This window comes from Caretta caretta, chromosome 1, assembly GCF_965140235.1.
Source record: "Caretta caretta isolate rCarCar2 chromosome 1, rCarCar1.hap1, whole genome shotgun sequence".
In the NCBI taxonomy this organism is placed as follows: domain Eukaryota; kingdom Metazoa; phylum Chordata; order Testudines; family Cheloniidae; genus Caretta; species Caretta caretta.
This window is the reverse complement of record NC_134206.1, coordinates 124122867-124142982: the sequence shown is the minus strand read 5'-3', so window position 1 is coordinate 124142982 and position 20116 is coordinate 124122867. Positions and strand designations below refer to the sequence as shown.

General features: G+C 41.5%; 1 protein-coding gene across 2 annotated transcripts in view; it reads left to right on the top strand.

The window, feature by feature from the left end:
• SLC9A7 (solute carrier family 9 member A7) overlaps positions 1-20116 on the top strand; it is a 125216-nt gene that overhangs the window by 80841 nt on the left and 24259 nt on the right. Inside the window, exons 11-14 of one of the 2 annotated variants that reach the window (XM_048859382.2) lie at positions 3185-3296; positions 4686-4839; positions 12502-12561; positions 19034-19097. In XM_048859382.2, the coding sequence (XP_048715339.1) occupies positions 3185-3296; positions 4686-4839; positions 12502-12561; positions 19034-19097 (390 nt within the window). The remainder of the gene's footprint in view (positions 1-3184; positions 3297-4685; positions 4840-12501; positions 12562-19033; positions 19098-20116) is intronic. The other variant, XM_048859391.2, reaches the window with a different exon arrangement.

Genomic DNA, 20116 nt, shown 5'->3' with positions numbered 1-20116 from the left:
GGGTCAGACCAATGGTCCATCTAGCCCAGCATCCTGTCTTCCGACAGTGGCCAATGCCAGGTGCCACAGAGGGAATGAACAGAACAGGTAATCATCGAGTGATCCATCCTTTGTCACCATTCTCAGCTTCTGGCAAACAGAGGCTAGGGACACCATGCCTGTCCATCCTGGCTAAAAGCCATTGATGGACCTGTCCTCCATGAACTTACCTAGTTCTTTTTTGAACCCTGTTATAGACTTGGCCTTCACAACATCCTCTGTCAAGGCGTTCCACAGGTTGACTGTGCATTGTGTGGAAAAATACTTCCGTTTGTTTGTTTTAAACCTGCTGCCTATTAATTTCATTGGGTGACACCTAGTTCTTGTGTTATGAGAAGGTGTAAACAACACTTTCTTCACACGAGTCATGATTTTATAAACCTCTATTATATTCCCCCCCCTTACTCATCTCTTTTCCAAGATGAAAAGTCCCAATCTTATTAATCTTGCCTCATATGGAAACTGTTCCATACCTCTAATAATTTTTGTTGCCATTTTCTGAACCTTTTCCAATTCCAATATATCTCTTTTGAGATGGGGCAACCACATCTGCACGCAGTATTCAAGATGTGGATGTACCATAGATCTATATGGAGGCAATATGATATTTTCTGTCTTATTATCTATCCCTTTCTTAATGATTCCCGACATTCTGTTAGCTTTTTTGACTGCCACTGCACATTGAGTTGATGTTTTCAGATAACTATTCACAATAACTCCATGATCCCTTTCTTGAGTGGTAACAGCTAATTTAGACCCCTTTGTTTTCTATGTATAATTGGGATTATATTTTCCAAGGTGCATTACTTTGCATTTATCAACATTGAATTTCATCTGCCATTTTGTTGCCCAGTTACCCAGTTTTGAGAGATCCTTGTGTAGCTCTTCGCAGTCTACCGGGAACTTAACTATCTTAAGTAGTTTTGTGTAATCTGCACATCAAAATACGGCTGGTCTGGTCTAGGTGAGAATATTGCTTCTAAGGAGGTTGTTTTATCTCGCTCCTCAACTGAACAATGTGTATGATTTTTGCAGCCTTCATCATGATAAAATATAAACCTTCCTGAGGGAATTACATAATTAAACTTTATGGCAAGACTCATGGAAGATGTCCCCTTCCCAGTGTGCCTAATCCCCTAAATTTTGGATGGATGGATGTGATTTATTTTTTTTAAAAGGTGGCTTTCACTAGTGCAGGGACTGGCAACCTTTGGCACGCGACCCATCAGGGAAATCCGCTGGTGGGCCGGGATGGTTTGTTTACCTGCAGCGTCCACAGGTTCGGCCGATCGCAGCTCCCACTAGCTGCGGTTTGCCATTTCAGGCCAGTGGGAGCTGTGGGAAGTGGCGTGGGACAAGGGACGTGCTTGCTTCCGCTTCCCACAGTCCCGGAACGGCGAACCATGGGCAGTGGGAGCTGTGATCAGCCGAACAGCCCGCCAGCAGATTTCCCTGACGGGCCACGTGCCAAAGGTTGCCGATCCCTGCACTAGTGTATTTTAATCTCCTATTCTTCTTCCTCTGCTGTTCTCTCACCCTGTCTAATATGCAGCTTTTTCAAATTCCACATACTACAGCAAAGTACTGCGTATAAATTTGCCTCTGTGTAAAGTGTATACATATTAAAACAAACAAAAAAAACCCTTCCCCATGTTTGGCTATTGACTGTTAGCTCTTATTTTATGCTCAGCTCTGGAGAGGTTGGGGATATAGATGGGCATATGTTACAGTCTAGAGCAGAGGTTCTCAAACTGTGGTCCGTGGACCACCCGTGGTCCGCAAGCTCCATTCAGGTGGTATGTGGATAGTTCCCTCTAAGGTGCTCACTTGGGCGGCCGCACACAAGAGAACGAAGGGCCACCCACCTCATTAGTGGAGCCGTGCAGGTGTGGCTCCACTAATTAGCTGCCTGAACCCTGGAGAAGACACACACATAAGGTGAGGTGGTGGCCTTGGGGGGAATAGGAGGTAGGTGGGAGGGGGCAGTGGGGTGAGAAGAGGGGGTGGGGGAATTTGGGATACGCAGGGCTGCGGCGGCCAGAGGAAAAGGCGGCTTTCCCCAGCTCCAGGGCTGCGGCTGCTGGGGAGAGACTGCCCTCCTTCCCAGCCCCAACTTGGGACTTGCTGTGGTAGGGGAGAGAGGGCACATCCATCGCGTTAGAAAGGTAAGACTACTGATATTAAAATAGGAGTTGTGTGCTTTTATTTGTAGAAGAAAAAAAATTAATTATTAAGGGTTTTTTTATATAGCGCTTTTATCCGTAGCGCTTTACAATACAGTAGTTAGCTAACGGTACAAACAACATTTGGAAAGATCATTAAGTTTTCTGCTGAGACTCTCAGCAATTTTCAAGTGGTCCATGGAAAAAAAAAAGTTTGAGAACCTCTGGTCTAGATTATAAAATTATAATGAAAACTAAAAATGTACGAGAGAAAAGGCCTCAGTGGATTTTCTGAAGTGGAAAGAAGTCATCAGGAAGATAGATAATGAAGCAGAGATTACAGTAGTCACCCTCTGGCTTTGGAGAACTCATCTGAAAATGGGGTGGACTTTTCTGATGAATTGTTTCATGCTGTATTCAAATCAAAGTGGTTCCCTGTTGTGTGAGCTAACCATATGGGCAACCAATGAGGTTTTTGTGTACCATATTGTATTTTAAAAGTGCTTTGGAGGAGACTGTATCTTCCTTCTTCTCATACATCCCTCTCTCCTCAACAAACTGATTCAGAACAAATAAAAGGGGCTGGGGAATCCTCTTTGGTTCCTGCTAGTTTTCTGAGCTGTATTAAAAAGCAGAGTTTAAGTTCTCGTGCTGAGGTCTGTTTAGTTGTTAATATTTGAAGGTGTTTGACTGCATCCTTCAATTTTTTTAATATTTCAATCTGTATCAAATAATCTTGATTTATATATTAAATGTCAAATTTCTATACTCCAATAAGGTATAAAGTAATCAGCCTAATGAGTAAGAAGACCTTTTTACTGTCAATGTACATTTCTAAGTCACTTATAGGAGGAAAAGTAACTTACCTTTTGCTCCAGTGAATAGGTTGTGTTAAGTTTTCAGTAGCCTGATGATGGAGCAGATGTCAGTGACTGTGTATCTATCCTAAGACCAGTAGAGCCTTAACCCCCAGCTGTGATCAGATTGCAATCTTTTTGGGCAGAGCTGCACACATCTACCCTCTCTCTTTCTTCTTGAATCTGGGCAGAAGGCACAAGATCAGTTGGAACTTTCAGCACATGATGATGTTTTCAGGTAAAAGTGTTTGAAGCAATAATTCTGTTTTACATAAACGTAAATGATCCTCTGGTGCAATTTCTGAACAGGAGAAGGGTGATGGGTTGTTTTTTGTTTGTTTTAATTAAAATAGTGCTATAGCAATTGACTTAGCATAGCATCTTTATACAGTGTCTGTCTCCTATTCTTCAACTTCAGTTCAGTTCTTTACAAATAGATCAGAATCTGTCATGATTCTGACAGGAGTGACAGTCTCTGGTCTCTATTAGCTGGATGACCCCTGCATGGTTATGACTAAGATTGGTCAAAATGCTCATGGTTTTGAAATTTTGCTAATAGAAAAGGGGAGGGGAACTGAAAATTTTTGCAATATTCCACTCCCTCCCTTCACCCTCTTCCCCCCCCCCTCCAAAAAAAAAATTACCTTTAGGGAATGACAGGACCAATGCTGTCAGAAATATAAGTGTGGAAAAACCACCTAGAGTTAAGAGTTAAAGTAAAGAAAAGGGGAGGGGAGTATTTTATTTGCTTTCTCTGTCACACAAGTGAGCTGCTAATGTTCATGTTTCCTTGCTAGTAAAAACAAATTACTGAGTGTTTTTACTGTTGTTACAAATAGGTCCGTGGCTGCCTGTCTGGGTAGGCCTTGCTGCTGGAATTCTGAAACCCAGTGGGATGTGTGCTGTCTTAGAAGCATGTTATTACCCAGAATTCTCCAAGCTCACAACTCTTTTATAGCAACACTGGTGTTAGAGCTGTGAGAACAAATTGAAATGTTTGCATGCTCTTTCTGGATGCAGGGAGCTTCTTAATTTCTAAAATGTATTTTTACTTCAGTCAGCAGGCAGTTTCTTTCCACAAGATTTTCTGAAAATATTTGTCTCTATTATTTATACAATTACCTTTGGACTCATAACCATGTTAATGAAAATGCTGTGGCAGAGAACAAAGCGGTCAGGTACCTTGTTACTGCTTCCTCATTTTCAGAGCAGATATGCTCTGTCCTGAGCCATGGCATAGGTTAGAACAGTCTAAGAGCTGCTTGAACTTATGTCTGCTGACTCTGGTTTGTAAGGAACCATAGCCAGCTGAGCATAGCTGGAGCACAGCACACTCTGACCTTGCCCCCTCCCTATCATAACATAGCCCCTGTGCCTGAGGTGAGTAGGGGTTTGTGCAGGGCATTGCAGTGCTGACATTGCACATCTTAATGGGCCAGATAAGGTGGTGGTGTCATGGTGTTTGGTTATTTTAAAAAGCTGATACAGTGGGGAGTCCCTTCTTTTGGCTCCTATGCAATGTCTTGGGGTTTTGTTTTTAGACTGGATGAATGTTTAAGAAAGTTTTGTGAATACTGTCACTGGGACTTACGAAGTTCATCTGGTTCATTCCTTTCTTTCTGTGCAGGTCTTAGGGGAGCCATGGCATTTGCTCTGGCCATACGAGACACTGCTACGTACTCCCATCAAATGATGTTCTCAACAACCCTTCTTATTGTCTTTTTCACTGTCTGGATTATTGGTGGAGGCACAACGCCCATGCTGTCGTGGCTGAACATTAGGTCAGTACACATCCAAACACTGGGCAATGTTATAGTCTTTAAAAAATTAAAAAATACTGTACTCTGCTAGTCGCTGATGCACTAAAGCCCCCTGTGTGATGCTTGTTGGGCATCTCTAGATTTTAAGGGGTACAGATGTATTTGCAAGGACACAAAAGTAACTTCTTATTTAGTTGACACTATGAGTGTATAGTACAGTAGGATCCCTAATAACCAAAACACCTGGAGGCCTGAGCTCCTTAGCAGGATACAAGTAACATCTATTGACTTGAATGGAAATTGCTCGTATCCTACAAGGAAGTCCATAGGGCCCCTATAGCCCAACTTCTGTATCTAATGAACTAATACCAGTCCTCATCTATTGGTCCCTGATGATAGCCCTGCTCCTGCTCTTATTGAATTCAGTGGGAGACTTTTCATGGTTTCAGTGGGAGCTGGATCAGCCCCTTTCTAAACAGGCTGTTATCCAAACAAATTTGGTGTTTCCTGGACTGTTCGAATAATCAGGATCTTACTGTACTGTATGTATTCTGGTTACTGTATTATAACTAAGGACATTCAAGGATTTGAAAAGGCTTGAGGACATGGCCAACATACAGATTATGGTTATAGTATTTAATCATAACAACTTAGTCAAACCGCCAAAATACAGATGCTCTGAGGTTAGAGGCATATATATTTTTTGAAGCTGCTTATCATGGGAAGCAAAAGCCCTAGAGACTCATGAATCCATCAACGGTTATTTAGCAGGTATGCTCCTGCTATATTAGGGTTTTGGCAGCTGAAGAGAAAAAATGGCATACTGTACGCATGCTGTGTGGCCCTTACAATATACTGATTGCCTTCAATACTAAGTGTGCTCACCAGAATTGGCAATATCCAAAGTCCTGTAGTAGGCTATAGGGAAGCATAAGGGAAAACTGCAGATGCAGAGGTAAGTCTCAATTTGTCTTAGGTAAAATTAGCAGGTTACCCCTGTAGTTGGACAAAGAGAGGAAATTGCCAGTACCACCAGCTGATCTGTACTTCCTAGGTTTAGTTAAAAGATGACTCTGAGTGCGTGGGATTTCCAAAAACACTTGGAATTGGCCTAACTGCTCCCATTGAAATCAGTGGAAGTTGAACCATTGCAGTGAATGGGTGCAGAAACAGGCCAGCACTGAGCACTTCTGAGAATCCAATACACTGCCTTGTTTTCCTCTAGAATTTTCTAGGCAAATTCTCAGGAGACAGTCTAGCTTTAGTAGCTACGGCTAGCAAAGGCGCTCAGACATTACCCACCCCCAACTCCTTAGATTCTCACCTCACCGTGATGACCTACGGGTCATTCCAGGTGGCTGAAGGTTACACTCGAACAGCTGGGTACGTTCTTGAGTGTTTGGGTAGGTCTTAGTTGGGACAGCTGGAAATACTGCTCCTATCACAGGCCTGTAATTGCCTTTTGCAATTTGAGGATGAGGTGTACCTCTCCTCTTGCAGCGATGAACGTTTTTTTGGATGGTCCAGTCTAGGAACCTGAGGTGACATGAGCATTTCTGGAGGCATTTGAGGGAGGACATTGTTATTCTGACAGATTGCTCTGTTGATGATTGAGCAAAACTATTGAAGTGGCCCTATCAGTAGGTAACACCGTGTTCTTTTCTTATGCTCTTCATGCAAGTGCCACTCCCCAAAATAAATAATTCAGGCCATGAAGCCGCACAGGTAAAAACACTAGTTGACCAGTGCTGTGATACCACTCCTGGAATAGCTTCCAAAAGACAACTGTGATGTCACAGCAGGGCAGATTGACGTACCTATAGGTATTCAGTTGTGTGTTGGAGGCATAACAGCACCCCCGATTGGAAGTGAAAAGAAATCACTACCTTTTTGGCTTGGTTGAACAGAACAAAATGGTTAACCTCTCATCTGTATAATGATATAGATCTGTTCATAGCATTCTGGTTAGGAAATGCAGTATTTGACTGACCCCTGTACAGTGTTCACTGAAACTGCTGCAGTATGTCTTCCCAGAGGCCACATAAAATTAAACTTACTTAAACCAGGAGATGGCAGCTATGTGCAGCTGAATAAGAGTTAGAAACTCAAACACTGGTCAGTGGTCATTTGTCATGATACAGTGTCAGCCACTGAGAAGTAAAATACCCCCTTTGTTATAGGAGGCTAGCAGAGGGATAGAGATTACAGCTTCCCAGTGAAGTTCAGAAGAGTTTAACATGCTAGTTCTTATCCTTTTGGGTAGGGTGTGAGGCATCAGAAGATGCAGTATAAAGACAGAACTAAAGGAAGTCTGTATCTCAAACAGAAGCAATAGCATGGAATATAGGGCTCAGCTGAGGTGCAGTATGGAATTCAGGATATTCACTGTTTGTTTACATGGATGATGCCTGTGCCCCTGGCACTTACGCCCTTTAAATTAGATTGCAGTAAATAAAGCGTGAGAGGTTGAGAGTTAAGAAGTGTTTAATTATACAGGATACTTTAACAGAAAAGAGATTAAAGATTAACATTGCTTTTTGTTCATTTACTAGATTAAGTGGGAGAGGGGGCAATGATGCAGTTCATGAACTGGACCTGTAATTCAGATGTTGCAGACAACCATAAAAAAAGGCCACTTGTACCCTGTGAAATTCGGAGTGGTTTTCCTTTAATCCTGCTACATTTTGACTATTAACTTTACACTTTCATTAATAAAGATTAATGAATCCTCACAAAAACCCTGTGAGGTAGCTGGTATTTCAGCTGAAGTGCATGCTCTCACTGCACAGTTAGCCTGGGTGATCAGCACTAGGGTTTGAGCACGCAGGTTGGCCTAGCCTGGGTGTGAGCAGCTACACTGCAAAGCCCCACCTGAGTTAGTGTGTGTGTCCTTGGTGCTGCACTCACCTGTGTGTGTCACCAGGACTTCTGGGGACACATCCCATGTTCTTTGGACTGCAGTAAGATGAGCTGCTCTGTGATTGTTTCCCAAGGAATTGTGGGTAAAATTGTCTGTCCTGGGCACAAGGGGGGCGGGGAATTGTGGGAAGGTGCTGGAGGATTATCAGCCTCATGCAGTGTGCATACAGGCTGAGTTACCAGCCTGCGTGAAAGTGGCACCGGGGGCTAACCCATACCTTCAGCTGGGCCTGCTAACCTGAGTTTAAAGCACTGCTAAACCTCAAATGAAAGGGTTTTGTGTGTGGATGGGAAGCAGCGGAGGGACAATGCCCAAGTAAGAACTCAAGTTAACTCTGTGGTGAAGACCGATCTGGGACGTGGGGGCCTAAATCACTTTCATAGTGTAACACAATAAATTGATTGCAGTTGGGATTGGTATTTCGCAATTTCTGGCTTCCACTCCCAACAGTGCTGCCTCTACAGAGGTAAACTTTAAGCCTTTAATTTCCAGTTTACACATGAAAATAAGGTTAATGGTTGAGTAGGAAGCAATAAAGGCAGAAGAATTTGAGGGCCAACACTGCTACTTCATCTCTAACTCAATTCATTGTATGTGAATATGACTAGGGTGCTAGAAGAGAAAATAGATTTTCAGAACATGATGCACTACTCATGTGCAATGGATGAAGCTAAAGTGCAGCTAAACAATATGTATTTTCATTTTGTCATTCTTATATTAGATTGACAAAATGAAAATACATAGTGTTTAACCTTAAACTTCATCTTAATTCTTGAGCCATTAGTATAACGAGTTTATAAAAGGAAAAAAACAAAACTCCAGCTAAAACTAATAAAATTCTTCCACACTTACCTTGTTTGCGAAGTTATGTCCATTTTAGATTCAGCCATTGGAAACTAAACATGTTAAATTATTACTACTGGTGTTTAATTTTTTTTTCATTCCCATCATATCAGATGCTTGAGTTTCTTGGATCTCATAGTTGTCTTTGGAAGATTACATTTAAGTACCTGAATGGTAAATGGCTTTGTTCTTGGAGAAGTGAGTTTGTTTTTGTTTGGAAAATACAGTTTAGCTTGGATAATCCAGTGGGGGAAAAAAGTTTAAAAATCTAGTCTCCTCCCATTTGGTGGTTTAAGCCAAGAAACATTTTTCCTGCCTGAAGCTGCTAACAAACTTCAGAGAGATCTGACAGGCCAGTAAATCAGAAGCATTGTCAAAGTTCCTCTCAAGAGAGTGGCTGACAAGATTTCATTTGTACTTCTCACAGAGAAAGGGAACTCTTGCATTTATATCTCAAAATAAGGGTCTGTCATTGTTCATGAGGAATGGGTGACCTATTGGGGCATTGCTTCCTTTTTCCAGTTTAGTACTGAATGTTGCTATTGAAGCAAAATGCAGACTAGTGTCCTCCCTGTTTTTGTTCAGAATTCGTTGTTTCAAACTAGGTGGGTGGGAATAGTCACTACAAGTAGCTGGAATTAATTCATTTCAAAACATGAATTTTAATTAGTAAACTTTTTTCTGAATTTTAGGAACTGTAAAATAGCTTGTGATGAAGATATAATTAAGCACTGTTCTTGCTGGGGGGAGAAGCTCTGATTTCCAATACTAACTTTTTTATTTTTTGGTACTTAAATGATGCATAGTGACATGGTTACTATTGAAATAGCAGGATTTTTAATTGAAGTCCTGTTGTACAACTTATTCAGATACAAAGACTTATTGAATGTTTTAACTATATGGAAGTAAAATTGCGCAATGTACAACTGAGCTTAAAAACTTAAGCAATGAGAAATTGAGTGATGTGCAGTAAATGAGGCATGGGGCCAGATACTGACCAATGAGAATAAAACAAAATATTCAATAGCTAACTCATTCAGTGAGCACCATCCAGTGCACTGAATGAGGCAGCAAGGAGTCCGGTGGCACCTTAAAGACTAACAGATTTATTTGGGCATAAGTTTTTGTGGGTTAGGACCCACTTTGTCAGATGCATGGAGTGAAAATTACAGATGCAGGCATTATTATACTGACACATGAAGAGAGGGGAGTTACCTCACAAGTAGAGAACCAGTGTTGACAGGGCCAATTTGATCAGGGTGGATGTAGTCCACTCCCAATAATAGATTAGGAGGTGTCGATTCCAGGAGAGGCAAAGCTGCTTTTGTAATGAGCCAGCCATTCCCTGAATGAGGCAGGTGTTCTGTGGAGAAAATATCATCATGTAAGTAAAAGATGAATTATAATCTGCACAAGGGTTTGAATTAAGATTGCACAGGCAGAAATTCCATCATGTGGCATCATACTGACACCCACGTGGGTCATCAGCAGGGTTGAAACCTATTTAGCCCCCTTCCCAAGCACTGGCTCCTCATCCCAGTCTTCTCCTCTTCCAGTTTCTCTGTCCGAGTCCCGGCCTCCTCCCCAGGCTCCACATCTGATCTCCGCCTCCCCCACTCCCAATCTCCTTGCCCAACCAGTCCCCCACGCTTTGAGTTTGAGCTCAGTCTCCCCTTCCCTACCCTCCCATTGGCTCCCTGCCTCCTTGACCAATAGGACCCAATCTGGCCTTAGTCCCCTCTGCCTTCAAGTCAAACTGCTTCCCCTCTGCTCTGCCTGGAGAGAGGGACTCCCTGCTCTCAGTTCCTGTGCTGGTGCCACTGTGGCCCCCAGTACTGGGAAAGAGCAGTTAATCCTGCTCCATCCCTGCATCCCAGAGCTAGAGCGTGCTCAGAGCAGATAGACTCTTCAGGAAAATTTAGCGTCCAAACTCCAAGAAGTGTCTACTGAGCATGTGCAAACTGGAATTTTTAGGGGCTTGTAATGTGGTTAAATTAGGGTGGGTTATTGGGGGGAGGGGGGAGATGCCAAAAGGCACATCCCAGACACCAGGGTGCCCTCCTGCCAGATTTGAAGTCCCTGCTCCAAAGTATGGAGGCCCTAGAGCTTCTCAACAGAATGGTTGAAGGGATATTATAACGTGCGTAAAAATGTATTTTTCGCTAAACTCATTCTGAGGAAAAAGCTAAACAGGTTTTGTTGTAATTTTCCAAAAATAGCTGAGACAGACATAAGCCATGGAAAATAATCAGCCTGTTAGTCTGGCAGTTATAAGCAACTGAAAAGAGAATCTTAGAATGGAAAGACTCAGGCAGCCTTAACTGTAGGTGTCACTACCTGCACAAGGTAACCTTCATTCTGGAACATGCTAATTTTAGAATGCTCTACTTTGCAACCTTGAATTTTTTTTTTAAATATAGTTTTTATGCGTATATGCATTGGCCATATCTTATACACATATGCACACAATCTCTCTCTCTAAATCTATATTATAGATATATCTTATGTGTATACGTGTAGCCAATCCTAGAAATGTAGGGCTGGAAGGGACCTTGAGAGGTCACCTAGTCCAGCCCCTGCACTGAAGCAGGAGAAAGTAAACCTAGACCATCTTTGACAGGTGTTTGTCCAACCTGTTCTTAAAAACCTCCTTTGAGGGAGATTCCACGACCTCTCTTGGAAGCCTATTCCAGAACTTAACTACCCTTCTAACTGAAAAGTTTTTGCTAATATCTAACTTAAACCTCCCTTGCTGCAGATTAAGCCAGTTACTACTTGTCCTACCTTCAGTGGACATGGAGAACAATTGATCACAGTCCTCTTGATAACAGCCATTAGCATATTTGAAGATTTTTATTAAGTCCCTGTCAGTCGTCTTTTCTCAAGATTGAACGTGCCCAGTTTTTTTAATCTTTCCTTGTAGGTCAGATTTACTAAAGCTTTTCTCATGTTTGTGGCTGTCCTTTGGACTCACTCCAGGTTGTCCACATCTTTCCTAAAGTGTGGCACCCAGAATTGGACACTACTCCAGCTGAGGCCTCACTAGCACAGAGTAGAGTCGGACGATTACCTTCTGTGACTTCGGTACAACACTCCTTTTAATACACCTGAGAATGATATTTTTTAAAACTGCATCACATTGTTGACTCGTATTCAATTTGTGATCCACTATAACTCCCAGATCTTTTTCAGCAGTACTGTCCCCCATTTTGTAGTTGTACATTTGATTTTTACTTCCAAAGTGTAGTACTTTGCACTTACCTTTATTGAATTTCATCTTGTTGAATTTAGACCAATTCTCCAATTTGTCAAAGTCATTTTGAATTCTAATCCTGTCCTCCGAAGTGCTTGTAACCCTTCCCAGCATGGTGTCATCTGCAGATTTTATAGCCATACTCTCCACTCCATTATCCAAGTCATTAATGAAAATACCAAATAGTATCAGACCCAGGACTGACCCTTGCAAAACCTCACTAAATACACCCTCCCAGTTTGACAGCAACCCATTGATAACTTCTCTTTGAATATGGTCTTTCAACCAGTTGGGCACCCACCTTATAGTAATTTTGTCCACCTTGTAATAATTGGTAGAAATAATTGTTACATGTACTTTGTTGTCATGTAAAGATTCTGTGGCAACATGGTTGGATCTCCTTTTCTTGAGGGTGATAGCTTCTGGATGTGATTATCACCCCACATGATTGTATGTAAACAGACTAAGGGATGTTATTAGCAAACGTTTATCATACAGTGTTGTCATTGTTACTTTATATGATTTTTTTTATCATTTTGTATTCCATTTTTATTTTGTATGTTTGTTTCTGTTGTTGGTTTTGGTTTGTTTTTATTTTGAGCTTGGCTAAAGATACCAGCTCACAAACATTTTTTGTTACTTACATTCCATTCTTGTGCTGTACCAGAGTTGGTGATCATGCTCCATCGGAGGACGAGATAAATGAAAGCCGCTGGCTGTACTTCAGGTGACACTGGTTTCCTCAGTATAAAATTAACCTGGTGCTTGGCTTTCTTCACCTTTCTAACCCAAAGTATGTGTTCTCTTTCTGTGCTACAGCATGCTGCTGCTTTGCAAATGAGGGACTTTGTGCAATTTCCATAATTCTGAATCAGTGTAATTCCTGTGAGCTGAAAGGGTGTGGTTCCCACAGGCAGGGCTTTCACTCTTTCAGCTTTTCCAATTTTTTTTTTATTCCCCTTAAAATCTGGATTACAGACCCCCTTCTACCTCACCGCACACTTAGGAAAGAAAGTAAAAAGGTTCTTTTATTGTAAAAATAGTAAAAATAAAAGCCTTCTGTGAGATGAGAAATCATGGATTTCGTCCTATAATCCTTACTCATGCAAGTAGTCTGTGTGACTTCCAAGGGGATACTAAGGAGAGTAAGATTGACTCACACCACGGTTGCAGGACTGTCCCATATTGGAACCCTCCCAAAGAAAGGTGCTGATCGGCTCTGACCCATTGAGTTTAGTGGGAAAGGAGTCCAGATCAGTTTCAAAGCCCGTGAACTGGAGACAGGGCCTGTTGTAGGCTGCTGCAGTGTATCATGTAATTATTACATTCCTTTGGTGCATCTTTAATGCACCCTGTTGTATCACAGGAATCCCAACCCACCAGTTAGTTTTTAGAACCACAAATAGGCCGACACCAAAACAAGCTGCATTGAGAGCCAGAATAGTTAAAGTACTACCAGCACTCAGGGCTGTTACCACAGTAACTGTACATGCTTAGACATGCCACCTATGGTGAATTCCTGCCCTCCATTTCAGGCTTTGGGAAGGCTGGACTTGGGCAATATCACCAAGAATTAGAGTTGCTCTGCTTTCTATGGCCCAGTGTGGAATTTCTCAAAGTGAGGATCAATCGGGCTTTTAAAAGTGGTTTTTTGCCAACTTTTTTTCCCCTTCCATGTAAACTTTCCCTTTGAGTTTGTTCTGGGGTTTTCGTGTGTGTTGGCAGAAGTCATAATGACAGAGGCACCATTGTCAGAGCTCATGAACATGTGCATGCAAGGTGGGGAGGAGTCTGCCTAACTACAGTGACCCCAGTGCTCAGCTTTAGGGTCACAGGTGGCACAGCTGAGTAGTTACTATGGCACCAAGAGTGATGCTGGAATTCTACTTTAATTCTAGATCCCTTCCAAACCAAATTGGTTAAGGAAATAGTGTTGACAGGGAAAGGTTGGTAGTGAAGGAACTCAGTTGGCAGATGAAGTTACAAGCTCAGTGATAATCCATTTACCATTAAAACATGTCTTAAAGTAAGATACACTGTTCATATTCTGAAAAATAGAGAATTATTTCCATAAGGGGTCACACCTTCACTTCAACGAGCTTGTTTTCTGGTCTAGATCAGTGGTTCTCAAAGCCGGTCCGCCGCTTGTTCAGGGAAAGCCCCTGGCGGGCCGGGCCGGTTTGTTTACCTGCTGCGTCCACAGGCTCGGCCGATCGCGGCTCCCGCTGGCCACGGTTCGCCGCTCCAGGCCAATGGGGGCTGCAGGAAGGGCGGCCAGCACATCCCTCGGCCCCCACAGGCCCCATTGGCCTGGAGCAGTGAACTGCGGCCAGCAGGAGCCGCGATCGGCCGAGCCTGCGGACACGGAAGATAAACAAAACGTCCCGGCCTTCCAGGGGCTTTCCCTGAACAAGCGGCAGACCGGCTTTGAGAACCACTGATCTAGATACTGTTCCTATGTTGTGTCTGTATAAATTCCACTGAATAGCCCAAGACCAGAATGAAAATGGTGACTAAACAGTATTTTTACTAAGACAGTTTGTAGTTATCTGGTTCTACATAACGAAATAGTGAATTGATGCTGAAAGAAATGTGCTTTTTTTGGGCCAGTTTCAGACTTTATTATCCATAGTCACAACAGAAAATTTTTCTCACATGACTTTTCTCATACTGTTATCCCTCAGCCAAGTCTTATGTAAATAATTTTGTTGCCAAATCAAAGACCTCATCTGTGCAATCCTAGAAACCATGTGTTGCAGCTATGGATTGTTAAAGTGGATAGCACAGAAAATAGTGGTGGTTGCTGGGACTGCACTGCCATGTTCTTGGCTGCATTGCAGCTGACAGGCCCATCTGGTCGGCTTTCCAGTAGACCATTTCAGCGAAATTCCAAGATGACTGGGCTTGCTATGGTCACTGTGCATCTGGTGTATAAGAGCTAATCCAAGTAAATCAATCCAGCCCTGAACAATTTTGTAATTCAAGTGAACAGGAACAAATATTGACTTCGATAGCAATTGATTTTTGTAATTGCTTATGGAGCATCCAAGTAAAAGGAAACCACTTTGCTTTGAGAGACTTTTCTCCAACATCAAGAGCTTTTCTTGAACTGAACTGGAACTCTGTCTTGACCCCAAAATGAACGATCATATTTGATTACATTCTCTGCACTAAATTCTGATGGTGGGAATAGTAGGATTTGTCATGAATTGTAGTTAAAGATTATTAATTCTTTGGTGGTTGCTTAACGACGAATGGCGAACATCCTTGTGGGAGTGATGTTAACAAAAACTAGCACTCAAACATTTAAACTTTAGAAAAGGGACTTATTTAAAGGAGAGACCTAGTTAAAAAGACCCTGAAGTTAAGCAAAGAACTTAAAATCCTTAGACTTTGCATGAAGACTATTAAAAAGCATTCCATAATAGACACATCAGGCACACATACCCCCTAAACAAAAAAGAAACAGACAGGCAAGAAAAAAGTTAGCTTCGTTAAGTGTTAAGATGCAAGAGGTTATGTGAGCCTCAGAGGTGTCTGTCAGAAAGTGAAAATCCAGGCCAAGTGAAGCCAATAGAAAAGCCTATAAATTAGAGCAGGTAAAATGGGAATTATGAGGGATAAAAGAATTTGAAGAACAAATAATCAAAGACCTTAAACAAAGAGAGATTTTTTTTAGTAGAGACCGCTTTATATGAAGATATGAAGTGAGGTTGTACTGAAGTTGGGAAGCCAGGAGGGTTAAAAACCAAAGACTTTGGGGGACTGGTGAGTATGGACTAACAGGGAGCAAAGGAACCAATTAAGGAGGAGAAGGACATTGAAGCTAAATATTTTCTTTGCATCTGTCTTCTCCACAAAGCATATTAGGGAGATACTTATCCTTTTTTCTGGTGATAAAATGAGGTACTGTCAGAGATTATGGTCTCAAAAAGAAGAGCTGCTAGAACAAATTGATAAAAAGCAAAAAGTCACCAAGTTAGTACAAGCCTAAGAATGAAGTGGCTGAGCCTCTAAGAAAAATAAACACTTGCATTAAAATCAGCTACTATACTGGAGGACACCAAATATTGTACCTGTTTAAAAAAAATGCTGAAAGGTGAGACTAATCGTTCAAACCAGTAGGCCCTATTTTGGTACCCTGTTAATTGGCTGAAACAGGTCAAAAATAGGACTGAAGAACATTAAGGTAAACATATGATAGGAAATAACCCTGCTGACTTCTACAAAGGAAAATCAACAGAATTGAGGTTTTTTCCTCCACAGAAAATTTCAGTTTGGAGCAGAAATTTGAATACTGACAAATTTTAGCCTAAACCCAAAATAATTCCATTTTGGAAATGCTGCTGTGGTGCTTCATGGGAATTGTAGTTCAAGTGCCTTATGTCCCCATTCTCCTGTTCGTGCTGTGCTTTAAAGAGGCACAACATAGAATCTCACCTTGTGTGAAAAAAGTATTTCCGTATCAGTTTAAAGCTTGTTCCCTTTCTATTTCGTTGATGCCCTCTTTTTTTATAAGAGGGGAACAATAACGTCCAATCTACCTTCTCTGTCCCATTCAGTGTAACTTTATCATGTCCCTTCTGTCTACCATTGATAGGCCCTTGCCTGGGATTTTCTGTTCAGTTCTGGTAATCCCATCTCTAAAAGGACGTAGCTGAAATAGAGGAGAGTTAGATGTGTAACGAGTGGCCTGGAAAATCTCCTATATGAGGAGAGTAAACTAAACAGTCCGTTTTCTCCAAAAGTAAGCAAATAAGAGGGAACATGATTAAGTTACCCAACGTGAGTGTGTAATTTACTTCTATTTTTTCCTTTACTCCTAATATGAGGAAACATTCAATAAAATTGAAAGATGATAAATTTAATACTGATAAACCATTCTCTTGTGGAATGCACAATTAATCTGTGGAATTTGGGGCCACAAGAGATCCTGGAGATCAAGGGCTTAATAGGATTTCAGAAGTCCTTGACAACTATAAGGATAACAGAAATATTGAGTTACTTTAGGTAAGATTAAATAGATGTTGGGAAGAGATGCTTCAGGCATAAGACAATCACTAACTGAATAACTATAGCAAGGAAATTCCCTTATGGGCATGCTAGTCTGTAATTGCTTGATATCTGGTTTCTTGCTCTTTCCTTTGGAGCATCTGGTCTTGATCACTTTAAGAGATAGGAGACTGGACTAGAGGGATTACTACTCTGATCCAGTGTGGCAATTCCCATGTTATTTAGGATAATGAAACTTCCCAAAAGACAGAGCAAACTAAGATAATGAATTCCCGGCCAGGTCAGACTACAGGGGTGTGAATAGCAGTCTGCATCAAAGTCCAGTGCTGTAACTCCTCTGTGGACACAAACTAATAGGTTCCCAGTTCGCATTAACTTAGTCCTCTTTAAACAGGATTACATTCATGTGAACTAGGAAACTTTTAAAAAGAACAGGAGTACTTGTGGTACCTTTAGAGATTAACAAATTTATTAGAGCATAAGCTTTCGTGGGCTACAGCCCACTTCATCGGATGCATAGAATGGAACATATAGGAAGAAGATATATATATATACATGCAGAGAAGGTGGAAGTTGCCATACAAACTGTAAGAGGCTAATTAATTAAGATGAGCTATTATCAGCAGGAGAAAAAAACTTTTGTAGTGATAATCAAGATGGCCCATTTAGACAGTTGACAAGAAGGTGTGAGGATACTTAACGTGGGGAAATAGATTCATCTGATGAAGTGAGCTGTGGCTCACGAAAGCTCATGCTCAAATAAATTGGTTAGTCTCTAAGGTGCCACAAGTACTCCTTTTCTTTTTGCGAATACAGACTAACACGGCTGTTCCTCTGAAACCTGTCAATATGTGTAATGACCCAGCCACTCCCAATCTCTGTTCAAACCCAATGGTATCTAGTTTGCATATTAATTCAAGCTCAGCAGTTTCTCATTGGAGTCTGTTTTTGAAGTTTTTCTGTTGCAAAATTGCCACCCTTAAATCTTTTACTGAGTGGCCAGAGAGGTTGAAGTGTTCTCCTACCGGTTTTTGAATGTTATGATTCCTGACGTCAGATTTGTGTGCATTTATTCTTTTGCATAGAGACTGTCCGGTTTGGCCAATGTACATGGCAGAGGGGCATTGCTGGCACATGATAGCATATATCACATTGGTAGATGTGCAGGTGAACGAGCCCCTGATGGCGTGGCTAATGTGATTAGGTTCTATCATGGTGTCATCAGGTGACACCATCATAGGACCTAATCACATTAGCCACGCCATCCTCACACCTTCTTGTCAACTGTCTAAATGGACCATCTTGATTATCACTACAAAAGTTTTTTTTCTCCTGCTGATAATAGCTCATCTTAATTAATTAGCCTCTTACAGTTTGTATGGCAACTTCCACCTTCTCTGTATGTGTATATAGAGATCTTCTTACAATATGTTCCATTCAATGCATCCGATGAAGTGGGCTGTAGCCCATGAAAGCTTATGCTCTAATAAATTTGTTAGCCTTTAAGGTGCCACAAGTACTCCTGTTCTTTTTGTGGATACAGACTAACATGGCTGCTACTCTGAAACCTAGGACCCTTTTAGTTCATGCCTGCAGCATCCTCAAGGGGGAGTTACAGCATAGCACTTTGCACTCTGCTGTTCACACTGCTGTAATCCAAACTGGGGGGCAGTGAAGACCTAGCTTTAGAAGCTCTTTTGCTGATCCCTTTTTAGGAAGTATATTTAAAAAGTGTAAATTATTGTGTATGCTTAAGCCATTTTGAGGCCTGTCTAGCATCACAGTACTCTTGTGAACACACTCTGCCACATAGGGGGGATGTTCCCTGCAGAACAAGAGACTAGCCACAACTCTGCTAGTCCGTGCACAAAATGGTATGGTTCTAAAAGACACAGCAGGGATGGCAGCCAGCCAAGGAAGAGGGTGGTGAGTTGTAAATGAAAATCTGCTACCTGGAGAAGGATTCTGGTTGATTGAAAAAGGAACTTATTTGTAATGTGTCTATGTAATTACAATGGAAGAAAGAAAAACTCTCTTCCTAAAATGACTTCTATAATAAGCATGTGGAATGCTGTTGAACTAACCACTTAAGCTGCTTTTAAAAATGCATTCTCATCTGCTTATGGTGTTTATGACCATCTGATAAGTTTGCTTTTGTATTGTGTGTTTTCGTAATGTTTCTATAGAGTTGGAGTTGACCCAGATCAGGATCCCCCACCCAGCAATGACAGCTTTCAAGTCTTACAAGGAGTAAGTAATTAGACAATTTTCCTACGAGGCTGGTGATCTAATGTAAAACGAGATAATCCAAAAGAACGTGAAGGGTATGTGACATTGGCGAATATTTTCTCTAGCGACAGATGCATTTTATTTGCTGATTGATACCTGTGGTGGCTGATGGGTACATTTTCAGGTCACAGAATACACCATCTTGATATGTGCTTCAAATTTGGATCTTTTGTAACAGCACCAGAAAATTCCCCAGATCTGAGTTTTTTGCATGCTGTCTAATGCTTGGTTTTTTATTTTTCCAGTAGGGATTCTTGCGTTCTTCTTTAAATGTTCTAAACCATAACCAGTTCTTTTTAGGAGCAATGGATAGAGAAAAGTCCTCTTGGCTTCTGTTCAGTGACTGCTACCAAATATTGCACTTTTAATTGTGTAAAGTAGCTGCAGTCAGATTATCAGATTTTATCTTTGGTCTCATCTACATCAATGTGCACTAGAGGGCAATGATTTCGAAGGTGTACCAACGTGTTGCATGCTAACAGGCCCATGTAGATCCTGCCAGCACAAATTAAAAGTTCCCTTGTGCTCACCACTATGTTAATGCAAGCCCTCACTACTTTACACAGTGCACAAGCGCAGTTTGACCTCACCCCATATTGCCGATCTCTACTGCAAGACAAAGTGAGTGTCACAAATACACCTTTTATCATGGATACCATATATCTGTGAATTTCTACTGTAACATTCACTTGTGGTAGCTAGGCACCAATATTGCAATAATCACTGCAATTGTATATTGTTGGAGTGATTATTGCAATAATCACTTTTTCAATAAAATAAAAAACATTTCCACGTTCCTTTGTCCATAAATGCAGAAAATGTCACTTCCAAATGACATCCATCCAAGTTCCCTTGGAGTGAGTATTTGGAATGGGAGTAAAATGTTTGTTGTGAACTGACCTTTCTAGCTGCTTGATTGACAGTTGCCTCTTCACAGAGCCATCAGCATCATTTGAGCTCCACTCTAGTCCTTAACTCAG